Genomic DNA, 17,331 nt, shown 5'->3' on the forward strand with positions numbered 1-17,331 from the left:
TAAATTTAAAGAAAGGGTCACTTCCTGAGTTTTAGCTGTGTCATCTGTCACAACACTGAGCTTCAGTTGGGAGAAGTTTCCACGGAGAGGGCCAACTGTGCCCAGTGTTTGTGCGTGTGCTCGTGTGTGCCTAAGTCATAGGGATTTTCCTCAGTGAGAGCAGGAGGGTATTTTTAGGGGGATGGAAAGAGGGACAGAGGCAGCTGGTTTGGAGGAGTGCAGCAGGGGCCCAGAGCTGGTGTTCTAATATTAGGCCCATGTCCTGGTCCAGTGTCTAGGACAGCTTTATTGCTCCTCAAGACTGTTTGACATCACACATTCTTCAACTCAAGCTCCCAACATTTAGATTAACAGTCTCACAATGACTGAGCTTAATGTTAATATTCACCCCTTGGTTTTCTTTGTTTTTCATATGAATGAAATTATTAACCATCTCCAGGGTTGACTAATAATGATTTAATCTAATAAACAGCGCTTTTCAAATATTGCCATGTGCCTTTTTGTATTCATACTCACCTTCTTTTCAAGTCAGGGGTGTTTTCTTTAATGGAGCCACTGGCTCTGCCTGTAAATAGCAAATATGTCTGTTGTCTTCCTGTCTGAGCTTGAGTCAGTGATGGGGTGGATGACACAAAGCAATAATGAGGACAGGGACGGCAAACAGGTGGGAGGAACCATCAGGCATGCACGAGATCTACAGGCTGTTGTTAACTGGCCTGTAGATACTAGAGAAAAAAAATCTATTTGTCTATCTAACTGTCTGTCCATCTGTCTGTCTATTTATATGCTCAACATTTGAAGCAAATAAATAGAAAACAGCTTCACTCTGCTCTCTCCATAAGTGCTTTTGTACTTCTGTAAACAGGGACGTCGAGGAGGGCGGAAGAGGATGGAGACTTGCAGGAGAAAGGCTTTCCCAACTGCAGTGCGTCCCCTGCTGGCCATAATCCCTTTCATGCATTTTTTGAAAGAGAATTCAAATATTTTTCATGATGCTCCACAATGATTAAAAACTACGCAAAAATACTTACTAAATACTAAAATTAGCATCTGATGTAAAAGTGACCCAGTTCAAAAATGAAAAGCTTTACATTGGCTCAGCTATTTTCCAGGTTTAACTGAAATTATGAAAATAAGTCAAATTCTATTTGCTTTGCCACAGATACGATCTTGTTTTGATCACACAAACCACTGGAGCAAGATGAAAAGCTTGTTTTAGTGTGGATTTTCTAAATTTATTTTCATTTTGTTGCAATTTTCTTAATACCTTACTATTTAAATGCTGCTGTGATTTGCTGTCTTCTTGTGGAAAAAAAGATCAGCCTGTGAATTATGTGTGAAATCACTTGTATTATGGAAAGAGCAACTAAGTCATTAAAATTTGAAATTCTAAAGAGGTTTCAACTCGTTACTGTTGCACCACATGACCATCAACCTCAAGTATATTTACATTATAAGCATGGCCAGAACACGGTTGCCATTATTGCATCACCAGAGGTTAAAAATGTTCAGAGACAAAATTTAAATAGAAATGTTCCCTAGTGAGCATCTAAGAATTGTTGTTCTTAAAAATCAGCACATATTCGATGTAAGGAAAGCCAATTAACTGGAAATTCCTAACCTTGATTTAGTCCTAATTTAATAATCTTCGGAACTTACAAATAAAACACTTGGAGATCCAAATATTTGTACTTGACGATGAAAACGTGTAACACAGTTTAGTCACACGTGTTTAAATGAAGAGCAGCTTTCTGACATTTTAATTCTATTTCAAGTGCATTTCTCGAACAATTTCAAAACTCGGCTTAATGCAAAGATTCAGTCAAAGTGGGAAGCTGCAAAGTGGAGAAGCAGAGTCAGTGGTTCAGGACAGGAGGGTGAGTGGACACAGCATTCCTGGGAATCCCTGATGGTCACTGACTGATATCTTTGAGGCTGCGCAGTGAGCTGGCACAGCTGGTGATGAGGCTGCACAGCTGGATGCTGGTCTCCACAGAAGCTGAGCTTTGTAACTGGTTGGTGGCCCAGCGAAGTTTGGTGAGAACGGCTTCCTCTGCTTCCTGGAGCATGTTCTGGGTGGCTGTGCTCGGTGGGCTGACTGGAGGGCGCGCAGGCGTGAGGACCGGAGTGGAGGATGGGGTTAAAGGAGAAGGAGCAGCAGGTGGAGGCAAGGTAACTCGTCCACCAGCAGCAGCCCCCTCACAGTGCTCCGGTCTAGGGACTGACACACTTGCTTGAGTGCCACTGGTGCTGGGGCCTCCATTGAGTTCAGCGGGTGACACCTGTGCTGGTGTCTGGGCCGCCAGCTGCCGTTCCCTCACCTGTGACAAGGCCGCCTGAGCGTTCAGGGCTGAGGGGGCAAAAGCAGTAAATACGAAAAACTATCAAACAATGAACCATCACATCAAACAACTATAATCCCCATAGGTAATAAGTGATTATTTTAGCTAAAGCACAAATACCTAAAACTCGAGAGGTATTGTGTTTTTAGCCAACTGTGTGTGTGTGCAGTTACCGGGGTTGTCTTTGTCAACATCCGAGTCCAGCTCCTGACATGACACACAGTAGTAGTTTTTCTGCTGTTTATTCTGGAGCAGAATTGTCTGCAGACACACAACGAACATATTTGATTAACATCTTACATTTACTCTCCTTCTTTAAGTTGTTAAAGGCCACCACGACCACTCACCCCGCACAGATCACAGCATTGGCCCAGCATCTTGTACCCTTTGAGAAGGTAATTTCCCATTAGCTTGCTGATTTTGTCCTGTCGCTCCCTGCGAGCCTGGATCACCTTCATCTCCGCCTCGGTTGGAGGCTCAAATTCAAAGTCTTCGTCATCTGCAGGAAATAACCATTTAATGTATGCGTACACAACGCGTGTATACGCATACACGTCTGAATGGGAAACTTTCTCAATCGTGTCACAAAAGTAGTTGCCACTTCTCTTAAACTTCTACAGGTATGAGTATGTTAAACATTAAAACTGTCGTAGTATCTTTAAAAATAAAGCTAGCTAGCTAACTGCCAAGGTAGTGACAGCTGACGCTTGTGCGGGAATATAATGGCAGTGATAACAAATTACACTGGAAATGCAAATATATGGTCACGATATACTATATGCCAAACAATAAAAGTAAGATGAAAAGACTTTGAACAAAAAGTTTCTGTGTTTATGATTACAGAAGTTAACAAACCTCTATTCAGAGCCATGTTGCTTCGGCGCTACACACGCTGTCGTGCGTGATGACGTCAGAGTCAACGACGTCTTCTTCTATGGGGTTAAATCTGGTAGGGAGCCGTAGAGGGCGCTGTCGCAACCTCTGCAAAATTCATTTTAGAGCACCAGAAGAAGAATCCAGACTTTTATCCGGCAGCCTTTATTTATGATAAAAGTGAAACACTGAAAAAAATTGTGCCGCTATTAAACGCACCACACAAAAATAATTATTAGTGAATGTTGGTGATGTAATGTTAATGTAATGGAGTAATGTTTATATTTCAGACATACCGGTAGGTGTATTGCAGGGGATCCTTTGAAACTCGTTTTGGGGCCCTTTTGGTTAGATAAATAAATAAAAAGTATTGGGCAAATATTAAACTCACCTTATCCACATTTTCGCTTTATTATAGAGGCACAGTTTGTTAACGGTGCTATAGGTTTTAACCCACTGCACAAAATGTACTATCGTTAAATTTATTGGCCAAATAGAAAAAAATGTGTTTTTGTTAGGGTTAGGGTTAGATGTTAAATGTTATTAACAAAGCCGCGCGGTAATTTGTAGTTCAGATCACAAACAGCATGTGGCACTATGTGCCCATGAGGAAGAGCTTGTCTCGCCGGTGAGATGGTCTCTGACAAGCCAAAGCCCTCAGAGATCTCAGCTCTCTCCTTCCATCAGTGTCCCAGCTTTGGCACCGTCGTGGTGCGCACAGTCACGCAGGTCTCTGCGGGCGCGCATCGCGTCTCTGTGCTGGGATGGACGCCTCCGCACCGGACCAGAGCATCGCTGGTCTTTGCTGTGTGGAGGAGGGAGAGGCTGGATGCATGTGGAGAAGGACAGAGATACTCATTTGCTGTTTAATTCCTCGACAAACGTCTTTTGAGCAGAGCGGAGGGCTACACTAGTGTGGACGGCTGCCACTCAGAATAATCCGCCGTTCCGGACCCACACTGAGGAAAAGGGGGAGTTTGAGGGCAGAGGTGACGGGGAGCGTCTGTCCGGCCCTCAGAGCACCATCATCCACGCGTTTGGACTTCACATCATGACCGGGCCCACAAACGGTACGACCTTCTCTTCTCTCAGGTTCCATCTGGTCTATGACAGACTGTCTGGGGAGGGTTTTACTTAAAGTGGACCCAAACGACCGCCTGCTGCGGATATTGGTCAGCGAACCCTTTACTGGGACTGCATTTCATCATGTTATCCGGCCTCTCTGTTCATGAAGCTTACTTTTATTATTCACTGTAACAGCAGTTTAATCATTGTGAAAAAAGCTAATCCAGATATCCTTCCCTCCTTACAAATGTAAAACTGGGTTTTCTTTCCTGAATTTAGAATTTTTTTCAGTAGAATTCCTGCTGCGAATCAGAGCTCATCTCTGATGTCCTATGTCATGGTTGCACATATTAAAATAGCCTGAACACGCAGTGCAGACTGGTTATTATGGCAAAACCAGTAACATCTAAAATCTATTTATTTGCTATCTGTCTGCCCATCCGTTCGTCTATCTATCTATCCATCTATCCATCTATCTATCTGTCTGTCTGTCTGTCTGTCTGTCTGTCTGTCTGTCTGTCTGTCCGTCCGTCCGTCCGTCCGTCCGTCCGTCCGTCCGTCCGTCTGTTTGCGAATTGTGTTCCCATCTGTCTACAAAAGCCAGTGCCAGAATGCCAGCATCTATGTTGTACACACACACACACACACACACACACACACAGGCACACACATTATAATTTCAATAGTCTGTATCTCCATTTTGCTGTTTTTGCTGTTATCAGCTTAACCTGTGTGCATCTGTGTGTGTACCTGTGTGTGTGTGTGTTTGTCATTATACTATTATTCTATACTTGGTGCAGTGAGACAGGAGCTTTAGTTGTCTTGTGGTCTCAGAGTTTCAGTCAGGAGCAGAGCAGAAACTCACTCATCCATCTGACTTGACAGGTGAACATCAGTGTGTGTAGATGTTCTTGGACTCCACTTGTGTCTAGGCTTGTTTGGCTGTGTTGCTGTCAGACCAGAAGTCTTGCTTCAGCTCTCTGGGATAGCCTCCCCATCCTGCTTTCATCAGATTATTCAGCTGAAATGAAAAGAAAGCGACAACAACGTGTCTTTTGCTCTCCTCTCTCTACCAGTTCAGTACCAATCAAGTCTTTATGGAGGGAACAACAACAGCAGCTCTTCTCCCTCCAGCGGTGGAAGCTCCCCCATTGTGTGTGAGCGCTGTGGACAGGGTTGCCGCGGTGAGGTGGTGCGAGTCAAAAACACACATTTCCATGTTCAGTGCTTCACCTGCCAAGGTAAAAAAAAAAAAACACCTACACACACACATTTGTTTATTTTCTGAGATGCTCATTTCTGTGTGTTTCTGCCACATTTATTAAATAATGAAGGAACCAGCAGCACTGAAGGAGAGTTGGGCCTTCATTTACTAAAGCAATGATCAATTAAAGCAAAAATCATTTAATTTCTGCTATCTGTTGATAATTCATTAAATAATTCAGCTTATTTCTGAGTGAAAGCATCACAAATGCTGTTGGATAGCCACAAATTTCTGGGAGGAATTCTGCAATCATCCATTATTGGTGTAAACACGGTGTCCTTAAGCTAACATGTTAACCGTGTGCATGAGAAAACCACCTCAGACTCATCATAAGTGTCATTGTGAGTACCCCATCAGTCAGTAGGATTTGAGCCTTCCTCAGAACATCCTTTCACAGCCTGAGACGATCCTGAAATGGTTGAGATCTGCTCAAACACACTCGAGTTTCTTCTGCTTCTGCAACCCTGCAGTCCGTAAAAAATGGCTAAAACTGCATTTGACTGAATACTTGGCTTGTGTGACTGAGCAGCCCAGGAGGCTCAGATTATTGACAGGAGTGTTCTCTCTTTGATATTAGTGTATTTATCATTAGGGGTGATTGATCATACAGGGTTAAATGAGTTTTAGCTGATGGAGTCAGGGCGAAGGTGGCAGTAATTTTTCCCCTGGTCATGCTTCGATGGCACCTGTGAAGACCAGAGCTCTACCTGCTCACAGTAATCAGCCCTGCCTGTATGGAGCCTCTGACCCGTCCTTCATCATGTGGGCTATTCAAACTGCCACCCATGCTGTTGGTAATATACTGTGGTGTTCTGATATGACCTGGTTGTTGCTCTGCTTTAGTAATTAATCAGGCAGTTAGATTCATGTAAAATGTGGCTGCTCTTCATTTCCCACCAGTTATACAAAACTAAAGAGGCAACAGAGAAGAAATGGTGCTGCATGTTTATGGTGCTTACTGACGAAGGAGGCCGGTGACAGGATGGCAGACGTGTGCTGGACAGACGGATCAATAGCTTCACCGATGCCTCCCCCGGGCCCTCTCCATCTCTACCGCCGCATCCTATGTGGTTGCTTCCCCCTCACACATGCTTAGTGTTTTCCTTTTCCCATCATCTTACCGTCATCTCTATTCTGCATGTCTCCCCTCGTCTAAAATAATACTCTCTTTAAATTGAACTGAACGCATCACGTACAGCTGAAAACTCAGGACAAAGAGTTCTAATCTCTCTGCACCACGTCAACATTCTAATTTTTTTCAGGCCTTGTTTACAGGTCCACAATGTGTATGTGTGTGTGTGTGTGTGTGTGTGTGTGTGTATGTGTGTGTGCATCCTCATGCTGCCGCCACACAGAGATCCTCAGAAATATACTTCAAGGTTAATCTGTGCAGCAGGAAAGGCTTGGTCAGCCCTGCTTCATGTGAATTCATTCTGTTGCTGGCAGGACTGGAAGCACCAGGTTGTGTCCGTTGTTGGTGTTGCAGCCTGTATATCACTGTTAACGGCTGTTTTTTAAAGACTCATCTGTCAGCTGAAGCTGACCCATGGTCAGAGGTGCTGTAGGAGAGAAGGAGGAGGAGGAGGAACAGTTGTTTAAACAGAGAGGGGAAAATTCTGCTGGACATGATTGAGTTTGTGTTGATTTGTGTTTTATTTCTGACCTAAAGTGAATTTTCCTAGACAACTTTGTACTTTTGAAGGCCTGCAGATAAAGAATTGCAGATTTCAGAGACATGTGTATGGAACACGTTTTACTGCAGAGTTCACCTGCCTACACGCGGAAATCCACCATGTTTGGCTTTGAAAACAGGAGATGATCGCGTTTTTCATAAAACAGGAGTGACGATGAATTTAAAACAACAATGTTAGCACTTTGTTAACACTTTGACACTGATGTGCTGGAAACAAATGAGGCTCATTTATGCACTTTCAATCTCACCTCTGCTATTTTTGAAGTTTTTTGCCTTTATTATACCTGTAATAAAGCACAACAAAGCAGCTAAAAGCATTTTAATTGCATGCTTTAGCAGTCTGAGCCATGTTTGTGTGGATATCAGACACCTGAGCCCCGACGTACTTGTAAGAAATTACTTCTGTCAAATAAATAAGGTGGCAGCAGCGTAAATGTGGCAAACTTTCATTACATCACATGATTCTAGCTGAGGGTTTCAGTCATTCTTGTTTGATCTGTTTGATCCGTGTGAAGCTTTCGGGCTGTGAGCTGACACCTTCACGCTGGAGAATTGAACAAAATCCCAAATTAAAGATGTCATTTATTCTGGGTCAGGACTAAACTAGCTTTATTTAATCAGGGTGTAATATGTCCATGGGCTCACATAAATAAAGTGGATATTATTGGTCCCATGTGGATCTCTTAGTGTCCATGAGTCTCTGGGCTCCACGTAGACACTGGAGACAGTGGAGACACTGGCCTAGTCCCATGTAAATGTCCGAATCTGTCTGCCTGCCTTCTAGTTTTAGCTCCATCAGAAAGCGAACCATCATCTCAGCATCAAGGACCTCCTGTTAGCCTCATCACCTGACGGTGCTGCTCTGCACCTTCTGACCACACAGATATCAGTAGATCAGCCCCTAAACAGGAGGAGCCTCTGTTCTCCAGCTGTCAGCATGCTCACCCTAACAGAAAGGCAGATTAGAAGTTTACTACTCAAATACCTTCTAATCAGATTACAGTTGTAACCCTTTCAAGGTCAGAGTGGATGACAGATGGCACTCTTGACCCCACCTTTGATGACCGATGGGGATTAAATAGTAGACTTAGTAGACTAGTAGTAGACTAATAGGAGACTAGTAGACTTTTTAGGTGTTGATTTAGGGTGAATCCAGCGTTTCTTCTTCCTTCTCTCTTGTGCAGTATGTGGCTGTGACCTGGTGAACTCAGGGTTCTTCCACCACTCAGGCCAGTACATCTGCACAGACGATTACCAGCGGCTCTATGGGACCCAGTGTGACAGCTGCCACCAGTACATCACTGGAGAGGTGGTGTCGGCCCTGGGGAGGACCTACCACCCTCCCTGCTTTGTCTGCAGCGTCTGTAGGTACGATCACGCTCCAGCATTCTTCTGCTAACACGTTTAAGGACTAACAGTGAAAGTGGATCAGCGGCAGCTGCTGGACCGGTGGCCTTCACACAGAGGCTTCATCTCAGCTGCCATCCAGGGTTGTCCCCTTTTACCCGCTTTAAGTGTCTTTTATTATAAATAAAACTATTCTAAATATGATAAATCCAGGCAGGGATATGAACATGGGTCCAAGGGAAAAAGGTGATAAGAGTAGTTTTAATCTCAGGTGTGTTGAGGTTGATGATCCTCAGCTGGTTCATTCACCTGTAACCCCAACAGCGTCTCTTCATTTGGCCTTAGAATGAGATGAGACACAAATGAGATCTGAAGAGTTTCTCTGTGAAAAGTTGCCTGTGTGTTGCCAGGAGACCGTTCCCCATTGGAGACAGGGTGACCTTCTGTGGGAAGAAGTGTGTGTGTCAGCAGTGTTCACACACTCTGGGCACCGACAAGCCTGTCAAGGTCCACGGACCGAGCTGTAAGATACTCAAGCACACACGCACACGCACGCACGCACGCACGCACGCACACACACACACGCACACACACACACACGCACACACACACACACACAGAAGCTGGGTTATTGCTCCAGGTAGGCTTGTAACCTGGTTCTGGTGGCTCCGTCTGGTAACCAGTGCATCCAGCGGGATGGGAGGAGGATGCTAAATGTTCCCGCAGCTCTTATCTCCGGTGCCGTTCGTCTCCCCCAGACTGCGGTGGCTGCGGTGAGGAGATCAAACTAGGGCAGTCTCTGTTGGCTCTGGAGCGGCAGTGGCACCTCACCTGCTTCAAATGCCACACGTGTGGCTGCGTCCTCACTGGAGAGTACATCAGCAAGTAGGTGCTTTGATGCTACACGTGTGCAGCTAAGACGTTACTGTACATCATAATGTCTCTAGGGTAATTGTGTTGTTGTGGTCCCCGCAGGGAGGGGGTCCCATACTGTGAGGCCGACTATCACACCCAGTTTGGGATCAGGTGCCACAGCTGCAGCAGCTACATCAGCGGCCATGTCCTAGAGGTGGGGGTCGCATCTATGTGCTAATTAAATGCCGCAGCTACTTTTAAAAAAGCATCATGTGAGCTTATCTGTATTTTTCCCAGGCTGGGGGGAGGCGCTACCACCCCAGCTGTGCCCGGTGTGCCCGCTGTAATGCCACTTTCAGGGAGGGAGAAGAAATGTACTTGACAGGTGAGGACAGACAAGTAACCCACAGAAGATCCAAGGTGATGGTAGAACAGTCTGGTGGATCTTCATGTGTTTCTGAGGGCTTCAGTGATCTCTCATCTAACTGGTTATGAGACCAACTCTCCTTTCATCATCCTTGCCTGTCGCTCATTTCTCAGCCTTTAGACCTTTCAGGGGGGCTGCCAGTCTGGGAGGTGTCTCTGGTCTACCAATGGCGGTGCAGTCCCACAGACGGCTCCAGCCCGGGTGGCTGGAGGGCCAGGTTGGGGTCTCTGTGGGGGCGCAGCCTGTGGTGGTGGACCGTGACCTCTGAGTGTGGTGCCCCTCCCCCCAAAGGTGGCTCTTCCTCGTCTCCAATCTTGATGTCTGTTCATGTCTCCTACAGAATGTGTGGGTCTGTATGTGTGACTGCAAATGTGGGGGGTCAGGTTTAATTGTCTTTGCTGTTTTACTCTCTACTTTGTGCTGCTTAAGATGTGAAAATACATTGAACAGTCTTAAATTTTAATGGAAAGGTTGAAATTTATATCTTACTAATATAACAAAGTGAGATTAAAACTTGCTTTCACATTAACATAGAAAAATATATAATATATATATAGAATATTAGTTGATTCTTTTGCTGTTCTTATATAAATTGTGAATGAAACAGGTCACACACACACGTGGCACTTTTTATTCCACGCATGAATCATCAGATTGATTATAGAACAGTAGATATTTACAGTGTGTGTGTGTGTGTGTGCAGGTTCAGAGATTTGGCACCCCATGTGTAAAGAAGCAGCTCGACTGGAGAGAAGACTCAGGGTGAGTTCTCCTCCTCTTCCTCCTCCACATTCTCTCTTTTTCCTTCCCCTCCTCCTCCTCTCCCCCTACCCTCACCCTCCTCTTGTCCTCCCCCTCCTCTTCATCCCTCCTCCTCTCCTATTCATCCTACTCCACCCCTCCTCTCCTTCTCTTCCACCTCCCCTTCTTCTTACCCCCTTCCTCTCCCCCATTACCCCCCTCTTCCCTCCTTCCTCTCCTCTTCTTCTCTTCCTCTCTCCTCCTCCTCCTCTCCCCCTCCTACTCTCCTCTCGCCCCTCCTCTTATCCTTTTTCCCCTCCCCTCCTCCTCTCCCCCTTCCCTCCTCTTCCTTTTCTTTCTCCCCTCCTCATCCTCTGTGCTTTCATGGGTACAGAAATGTCCATTCTTATGAATGTCTTTGTCCCCAGCTGAGACGGAGCTCTGAGACGGCATCTCTCTCTCCACCAGGCTGCTCGTCACTCCTCGGCTCCCCTCGGCATCTCATACATGTGAGTTAGACTTACTCTCATGTGAACCTTGCAGCTAGATGAGTGTAATGATCGCCCACATTTCATTGCTCACATGTTAGCTGGAACATTTTAGCTAGCAGGTGTGTCTCCCTCTCGTGGTTCACAGTCCAACGCTCATGGTGATGTTTGCAACTACAACCAGCTGACAGCCTTCTCCAGGGTCAGAGCCCTTTATGACATCCAGCAACCCGACCTCATCCTTCACCAGGCCGACCACACGCATACGCGTGTGTTGGAGGACACGCTGGAGCGACGTAGCTGTGGTCAGGTACAGAAGGAAGACCATCAAAACCTGCGGATGACTGGGACAGAGTCAGCCTCAGTGCTTCCACTGCATCCAGTCTTGATGCTAAGCTAACTAACTGCCTTCTCTTGCTTTATAATTAGCAGACATTAGCATATATCATTAATTGTGTTATAATCACGTAAACACTAAAGAGGAGCACATGTTCAGCGCTGTTGTGAATTATGAAGTAGCCTCAGTGTGGCTGAAATTCTATCTTCTCCTCTAATGTTTAATAAATGAAAGCACCTGTTGTATGATGACCCCCAGGAGCTCTTGGATGATGTTGAGCTGAGAACCAGAGATTCCTGCAGCTCCACCTTCACTGACTCTCCAGCTCACAGTTGTCATGGAGGCTGTGCACTACATTCTTACCTTCCCGGTAAGATGCCCACTCAGGCCAAGACAAGCGTTAAGCTTCACACACACACATGCAGAATCCTGGATGGAGCCCCAGAATTCCTGCACAGCGTCTGTAAAATTATCTTGTAGGACCCTACCCCAAACCCTAGGACCCTAGCCCTAGGACCCTGACCCTAGGACCCTTGCCTTCACCCTTGGACCCTAGCCCTAGCACCCTAAGCTTTACTCTAGAATCCTAACCCTAGGATCCTAGCCCTAGGACCCTTACCCTAGTACCCTAACCCTAACCAGGGCATCATCCACCTTTTGGGTCGATGGTAAAAAAAACCTGGAAAAGGTTTTTTTTCACTAAAAAGAGAATTTTACCACAGAGCACAAGCTGGTTGTTAAACTGAGCTCTTGGCTTCCCTCATCAACCTCTTCCTTCTCCTCTTTCTCCCTTCCTCTTCCTCCACTGCCGCCTCATCTCCTCTTCCTCCCCATCCAGCTCTGCCCCTCCCTCTCCTCTTCCCCCTTCTCCTCCACCTCCTCATCTCCTCTTCCTCCCCTCCCCCCCCAGCTCCTCCTCTTGTCCCCAACACTCAAACAAACAACCTTTGAAATACGGCACATCATGCTTCCCTTGACCTTCTTTCTCACATCTCCTGATCAAAGAAACAACATGAAAGAAAAATCCATTTACTTCTTTAGTTTTGACAGCGTTTCCCTCCTTCAGACGGTTCACTAAACGCCAACAAGATGAAAGTAAACGAGAACCTCCTCAATTCAGGCTGCTTCTCTAATGACTTTTATCGCCATGACACCAACTACTTCCCTTACTCTGGCTCTCCAAAAGGTACACACACAGACACACAGACACATAGACACACACACACCAAGACACAAACTCAGACACACACATACAGACACACAGACAGACAGACAGACAGACAGACACACACACACACACACACACACACACACACACACACACACACACACACACACACACACACAAACAAACAAACACAGTCCCACACAGACTGACACACACAAACACACACATACAGAGATACACACACAGACACACATAGACACACACAAAGAGACACTCACACAGAGGCCAGGAACATTAGTTTATCTCCAGCTCTTGTCTCCAGTCTCCAGACTGAGAAGGTTTTCATCTGCAGGAGAGGAGGACAGATGGACTCACAATCTAAACAGAGTAAGGACGGAAGACTGTTCCTCTTTGGGTTTAAATGTGTTTGTTAATATTTAATGAGCTAATTAAAAGCTTTTTTCTAACCGATGCTCTTGTCCACCCCCCACCCCCCCATTTAAACATCATCCCACCCCGTCATCGTTCTTTCCCCCAAAAGGGAATTGGCAGGATGATCCTGAAGGAGGAGATGAGGGCGCGGTCAGGTTGTCATGACAACGAACAGTGGGGGAGCCATCGTAGTTCCCGCTGTAGCAGCAAGGAGGCGCTGAATAATCTGGGCTTCAGCTCCGTCAATATCTGTGAGAGTTTGACTCTTGTACAATCTGCAGTTAAAAGATTATTTAACTCCACAAAACCTCAATAGAAAATAGAATAAAAGTACAGGTACTGAAAAAGTACATCAATTTTTTTTTTTTTTTTAAAAAGGCACCTCAATTTGCTCTTAATATTAATAATGCTGCCAGTATTGAGCCTGCCAGATGTTTCTGATCGGCAAAATGCAAGTGAGTGAGGAACAAATGTTGATTTTATAACCAGATGATTACTGATCATCAGTGGTTCTGAGATCTGGTTGGAAAATAAAGAATTTCTTTAGCCAACAGATGAGTTTCTCTGTGGGATGAACAAGATGGAGAGCAGAATAAATCTGCTGCTGGTGCTGAGTAGGATGCAGCCTGGCTGCCAAGCCGGAGAACTCCAGGCAGATGTAGAACCTGCTGGTTCTGAGCCACCCTGAGGATCCAGGAGGAGCTGCACGTTTTAAGTGCTTATTCACAGTGAAACAATAAAAACAGGTCATGGCCTTAATTATTCACTCATTTTGACATGGACCATGATGATAAATTATGTTGAGGACTGTAGAGAAGGTCAGAGGTTTGGAAGTCAGTGTACTCACTTGGACAGGAGGAGGACGTTGAGGGGGTTTCCAGCTCTATTCATTCCCTCATCGATCGTGTTCCTCGTTGCATTCACCAGGTGAACAGAGACAGAGATGGAAGGAAATAAAGAGAGAGTGTTGTGATGGGAATCAAAGATGTGTAGGAGGAGGAGGAGGAAGAGGAGGAAGGAGTGTGCATGAGGAACTGAGTCAATTCCATTTATAAAGGGGTGGAAAAGACAGAGTGGGATGCTGAGAAGATGTATGACATGAAGCCGAGAGGCAACTCAGCATCAGGGAGCGTGCACAGAGACGGCAGACAGAGATGGTCACCACCGGATGGATCAGAGCCAGTTTATTAGGCTTCATTCACGGTGGCAAGGACTGTGGGGGTGGGACTCTGCGTGCTGGTGGCCTCAGGAAAGGGCGCTGGAGCTGGCCTGGGCTTGTTGGGAATATTGACGCCATTAACACCCCTCTGTTTGTGGCACTGTGTTTTATTGTCTGCGTTCACAAATATGAGGACATAGCACAGTCAAACGGCAGTGTGCCCGTGGCCGGAAGCTGAATGTATCCACTATTAACACCACTGTTCATGATGCTTTATATTTTATATGGTACCTGCTTAATGGTGCTTTGAAAATGCATTTTACACAGTAGCATCAGTTCTGACTGGTTCTGGTTCTTTTCCATTTCTAAACTGCATGTTTGAGGTTAATATTTGGTTTTGAATGATTGTATATCTGGTGCTGCTGGGTGCTCTGCAGGCTTCAATACAGGCACTAAAGACATTCTTTAGGTTTCATCTTGAACACCTTCCAGTAAACTTTGGCACTATTTAATGTCACAAGAAGCTTTCAAGGTTGTGAAGCTGAGCAAATCAACTCCTCTCTGTCTCTCTCCCTCCTGCCTGTTGTCTCCATGTCTTCAGCAGCCAGGTTTATCAACGGCTCAGACAGCGGTGAGTTAAGGATGGTGACAGTTGGCTGCATTTCCTCCGATTCACCATTCTGTCAATTTGGCTCACACACACACGCACACGCACGCACACACACTTTCTTTTATGATTACAGGTTGGATAATGAATGGTACTGAAGCTCTGTCCTTTCCCCCTGGTTTTTCACTGACCTCAAACAGTCATGTGTTATTAACCTGCAGCCCCTGAGAGAAAAAGAAAAATTAGACTATTTCTTCATAATTCCTGTCTTACACATTTAATTTAATTACAACATCCTAACTTAATTTACAAATGACAGAATCGTCTATACATCGCTAGACTAAGTAAATTTATAGATAAATAGAAGAGCGTAAATTGAAAAAGGATAAAAACAGGAAGCGGCTCCTGGAGTTAAAGAGGCTACACCACCCTCTGCTGTTGGAACTGCAGAGGTGCACCTCTGACATCAGCGGTGCTGCTGCTTCCCAAAACGATCTTATACTGAAGAAAATAATGCATAAATATACTTCCTGAAACAATTTTGTCCTGAAGAAAATAATGTAGAAATATACTTTTGGTTGGAACAGATATCATTTTAATTTTTTGATGTGTGCCTCTGGAATTTTTGGTGTAAACTAAATCTTTACCCCATTCACACAAAAATGCTGAATTTGCTGTATTTCTATTCATTTACATAATCCCTGTGGTTGTTTATGGCTGCCTGTGTTTATGTTTACTTTTCCAGACTCCTATGCTGCCAAATCATCCTCATTACCAGGCTATGGCAGGAGTGGGCTAAAGAGAGTAAGCAGTATTTTTTTCGCATTTATATGCAAAATGCATATTTATGTTTGTTTTTCTTATGCTGGTATTATTAAACAGGCATTTAAACCACAAGACAGTATTGGCAACAGTAGATGATTAAATCCGTTATATCATGCAGCTCATATTTGTTAAACTGCTCTTCTGGTATTCTGGCAGTCTGGAAGTTTTGGAGCAGATTATTACCAGTATGACAGCACAAATGCAGTCAATTGGCAAATAAGAGGTATGTTTACATGTAAATTTACCACCTGATGTCATGTATGTAACCCTGAACAGCATTATAATTGTTTGTTCTACTCTCTTTTTTCCAGAGTATAAGGTAAGCTATTCGCTAAATAGTTTCTGATTAGTGTAGACAATTAAAGAAGATGTTTGCCTGAACTGCACATCTGCTGGTTAGATTTATCCATACGAAGCTCTGATGGTGTCGGTCAGAGGGCAGCAGCGGCTCCCGGGCGACGTGGACCGAGCGAGGCTTGAGGTAAACTGACAGTGTATCATGGACACACTGGAATGTTTGTTTAAACCCGCATCTGATGCTGTTGGCAGCCCACCGAGGCAGCGTTGCTCCTGTTTCTATCGTTCAGCATACTTTGGAGTTTGCATCCTTTCATGTTTGCTGTAGATCTGATGTTTGTCCTATTTGTCCTGTGACCAGCAGCTCATCTCAGTGTGTTGGGGCCAGTCCTGTGCTGAAACTATTAATAGCCCAATATGCTTGATGTTATACTGCAGTTCCCTTGATAGGTACCAGTTAAACAAAAAATTAACACAGTAATGCCACTAAATAGCAGTAAAGTGGTTAGTATTAAACTCATTAAATTGCCTTTTATACCCACTTCATGTAACATGGCTGGTCAATGTTGCATGGTCTGCTGAAATTTATGTCCAAAATACAATTTCTTGTGTGACTCATCTAGTTTGCGATGACTGACTGCATAAGCAAGTATTTCTTGTTCTTTCCAACTCCTCAATGATTCTGTTTTCTCTCTCTTGCCAGCGTCACCTGTCACCAGAAGAGTTCTACAGAGTCTTTGGAATGTCCATGTCTTCCTTTGATCGTCTTGCCCAGTGGAAGAAAAATGAATTAAAGAAACAGGTCAGACTCTTCTGAGGGTGTCAGAGATATCTAAGCCATTAATGATTACCCTCCAAAAAGGCTCCAGAATGAGAACCAGAGCAGAACGGTTAGCCTCCAGGGCTTGGCCAGCTCTTCCCACGATGATTTTGACTGACCTAAGGAGGACCGGAACGAGAAAGAGAAAAAGGAAATGGGAGCAGACTCCATTAATGATGATTCGAGGCTGCAAGAGACAAAAAAGTAGGAGGCAGATGGTGCAGGAGTAAGTGGAGATAATATGACTGCTTCTCTGTGTCCAATCAGCAGGTGGCGGTGTGATAACAGGAGGTACTAGTGAGGCCCAGTGCAAAGAGTCTAACTCGAATTTTAAATGAAAATAAAAGAATCTGTTTGGGAAGCAGCTGCAGTCCTTCAGACACAAAGGTCATGATTAAAAAGATGAACTATTATAAGGGGTAGACAGTAAATGATTTAACATCCAGAGCAGAGGGTGCAGCGTGCTGTCAATTTTGATGTGATTACCTGTGCAATCCATCTAGAAAGGAAATGCTACTTTATATTTATTGATTTGTCAGATTTATTGTGTGTGTAATATTAAAGCAAAATGGCAAACTTAATAAAAGAAAG

The 17,331-nt window shown here is 44.8% G+C and overlaps 2 protein-coding genes across 7 annotated transcripts; one reads left to right on the top strand and one right to left on the bottom strand.

Annotated features, from left to right (window-relative positions):
• Positions 1 to 1,621: 1,621 nt before the first annotated feature.
• znrd2 (zinc ribbon domain containing 2) lies at positions 1,622 to 3,323 on the bottom strand. The gene is made up of 4 exons (XM_003970785.3): positions 3,198 to 3,323; positions 2,690 to 2,841; positions 2,516 to 2,603; positions 1,622 to 2,350 (listed from the first exon to the last, which is right to left on the bottom strand). Exons 1-4 carry the CDS (start codon positions 3,211 to 3,213, stop codon positions 1,914 to 1,916), a joined length of 693 nt encoding a protein of 230 aa, XP_003970834.1. The 5' UTR covers positions 3,214 to 3,323; the 3' UTR covers positions 1,622 to 1,913.
• Positions 3,324 to 3,569: 246 nt separating this feature from the next.
• LOC101078551 (actin-binding LIM protein 3-like) lies at positions 3,570 to 16,772 on the top strand. 6 transcript variants are annotated; one of them, XM_029848712.1, is made up of 20 exons: positions 3,570 to 4,285; positions 5,357 to 5,521; positions 8,422 to 8,605; positions 8,995 to 9,107; positions 9,268 to 9,469; positions 9,560 to 9,653; positions 9,737 to 9,824; positions 10,570 to 10,628; positions 11,036 to 11,116; positions 11,244 to 11,405; positions 11,691 to 11,802; positions 12,499 to 12,618; positions 12,953 to 12,987; positions 13,142 to 13,283; positions 14,793 to 14,822; positions 15,544 to 15,602; positions 15,780 to 15,846; positions 15,935 to 15,942; positions 16,024 to 16,104; positions 16,624 to 16,772. In XM_029848712.1, the coding sequence occupies exons 1-20, from the start codon at positions 4,267 to 4,269 to the stop codon at positions 16,735 to 16,737; spliced, it is 1,935 nt and encodes a 644-aa protein (XP_029704572.1). In that variant the 5' UTR covers positions 3,570 to 4,266; the 3' UTR covers positions 16,738 to 16,772. The 6 variants fall into 6 exon arrangements, with proteins under 6 accessions (XP_029704572.1, XP_029704574.1, XP_029704575.1 ...); XM_029848710.1 differs by having other exon boundaries at positions 3,806 to 4,285; positions 12,923 to 12,987; XM_029848711.1 differs by having other exon boundaries at positions 3,806 to 4,285; positions 12,923 to 12,987; positions 14,796 to 14,822.
• Positions 16,773 to 17,331: the final 559 nt, after the last annotated feature.

Source organism: Takifugu rubripes, chromosome 15 (genome assembly GCF_901000725.2).
Source record: "Takifugu rubripes chromosome 15, fTakRub1.2, whole genome shotgun sequence".
NCBI lineage: Eukaryota > Metazoa > Chordata > Actinopteri > Tetraodontiformes > Tetraodontidae > Takifugu > Takifugu rubripes.

Bases quoted from the DNA above. Each gene is read 5' to 3' on its own strand.
- znrd2 (XM_003970785.3), bottom strand. The intron at 2,604-2,689 runs GTGAGTGGTCGT...GTGTGTCTGCAG, and splicing joins AATGCTGTGATCTGTGCGGG to ACAATTCTGCTCCAGAATAA. The intron at 2,351-2,515 runs GTAACTGCACAC...TTGCCCCCTCAG, and splicing joins TGTTGACAAAGACAACCCCG to CCCTGAACGCTCAGGCGGCC.
- LOC101078551 (XM_029848710.1), top strand. The intron at 10,629-11,035 runs GTGAGTTCTCCT...CTTTGTCCCCAG, and splicing joins GACTGGAGAGAAGACTCAGG to CTGAGACGGAGCTCTGAGAC. The intron at 16,105-16,623 runs GTAAACTGACAG...CTCTCTTGCCAG, and splicing joins TGGACCGAGCGAGGCTTGAG to CGTCACCTGTCACCAGAAGA.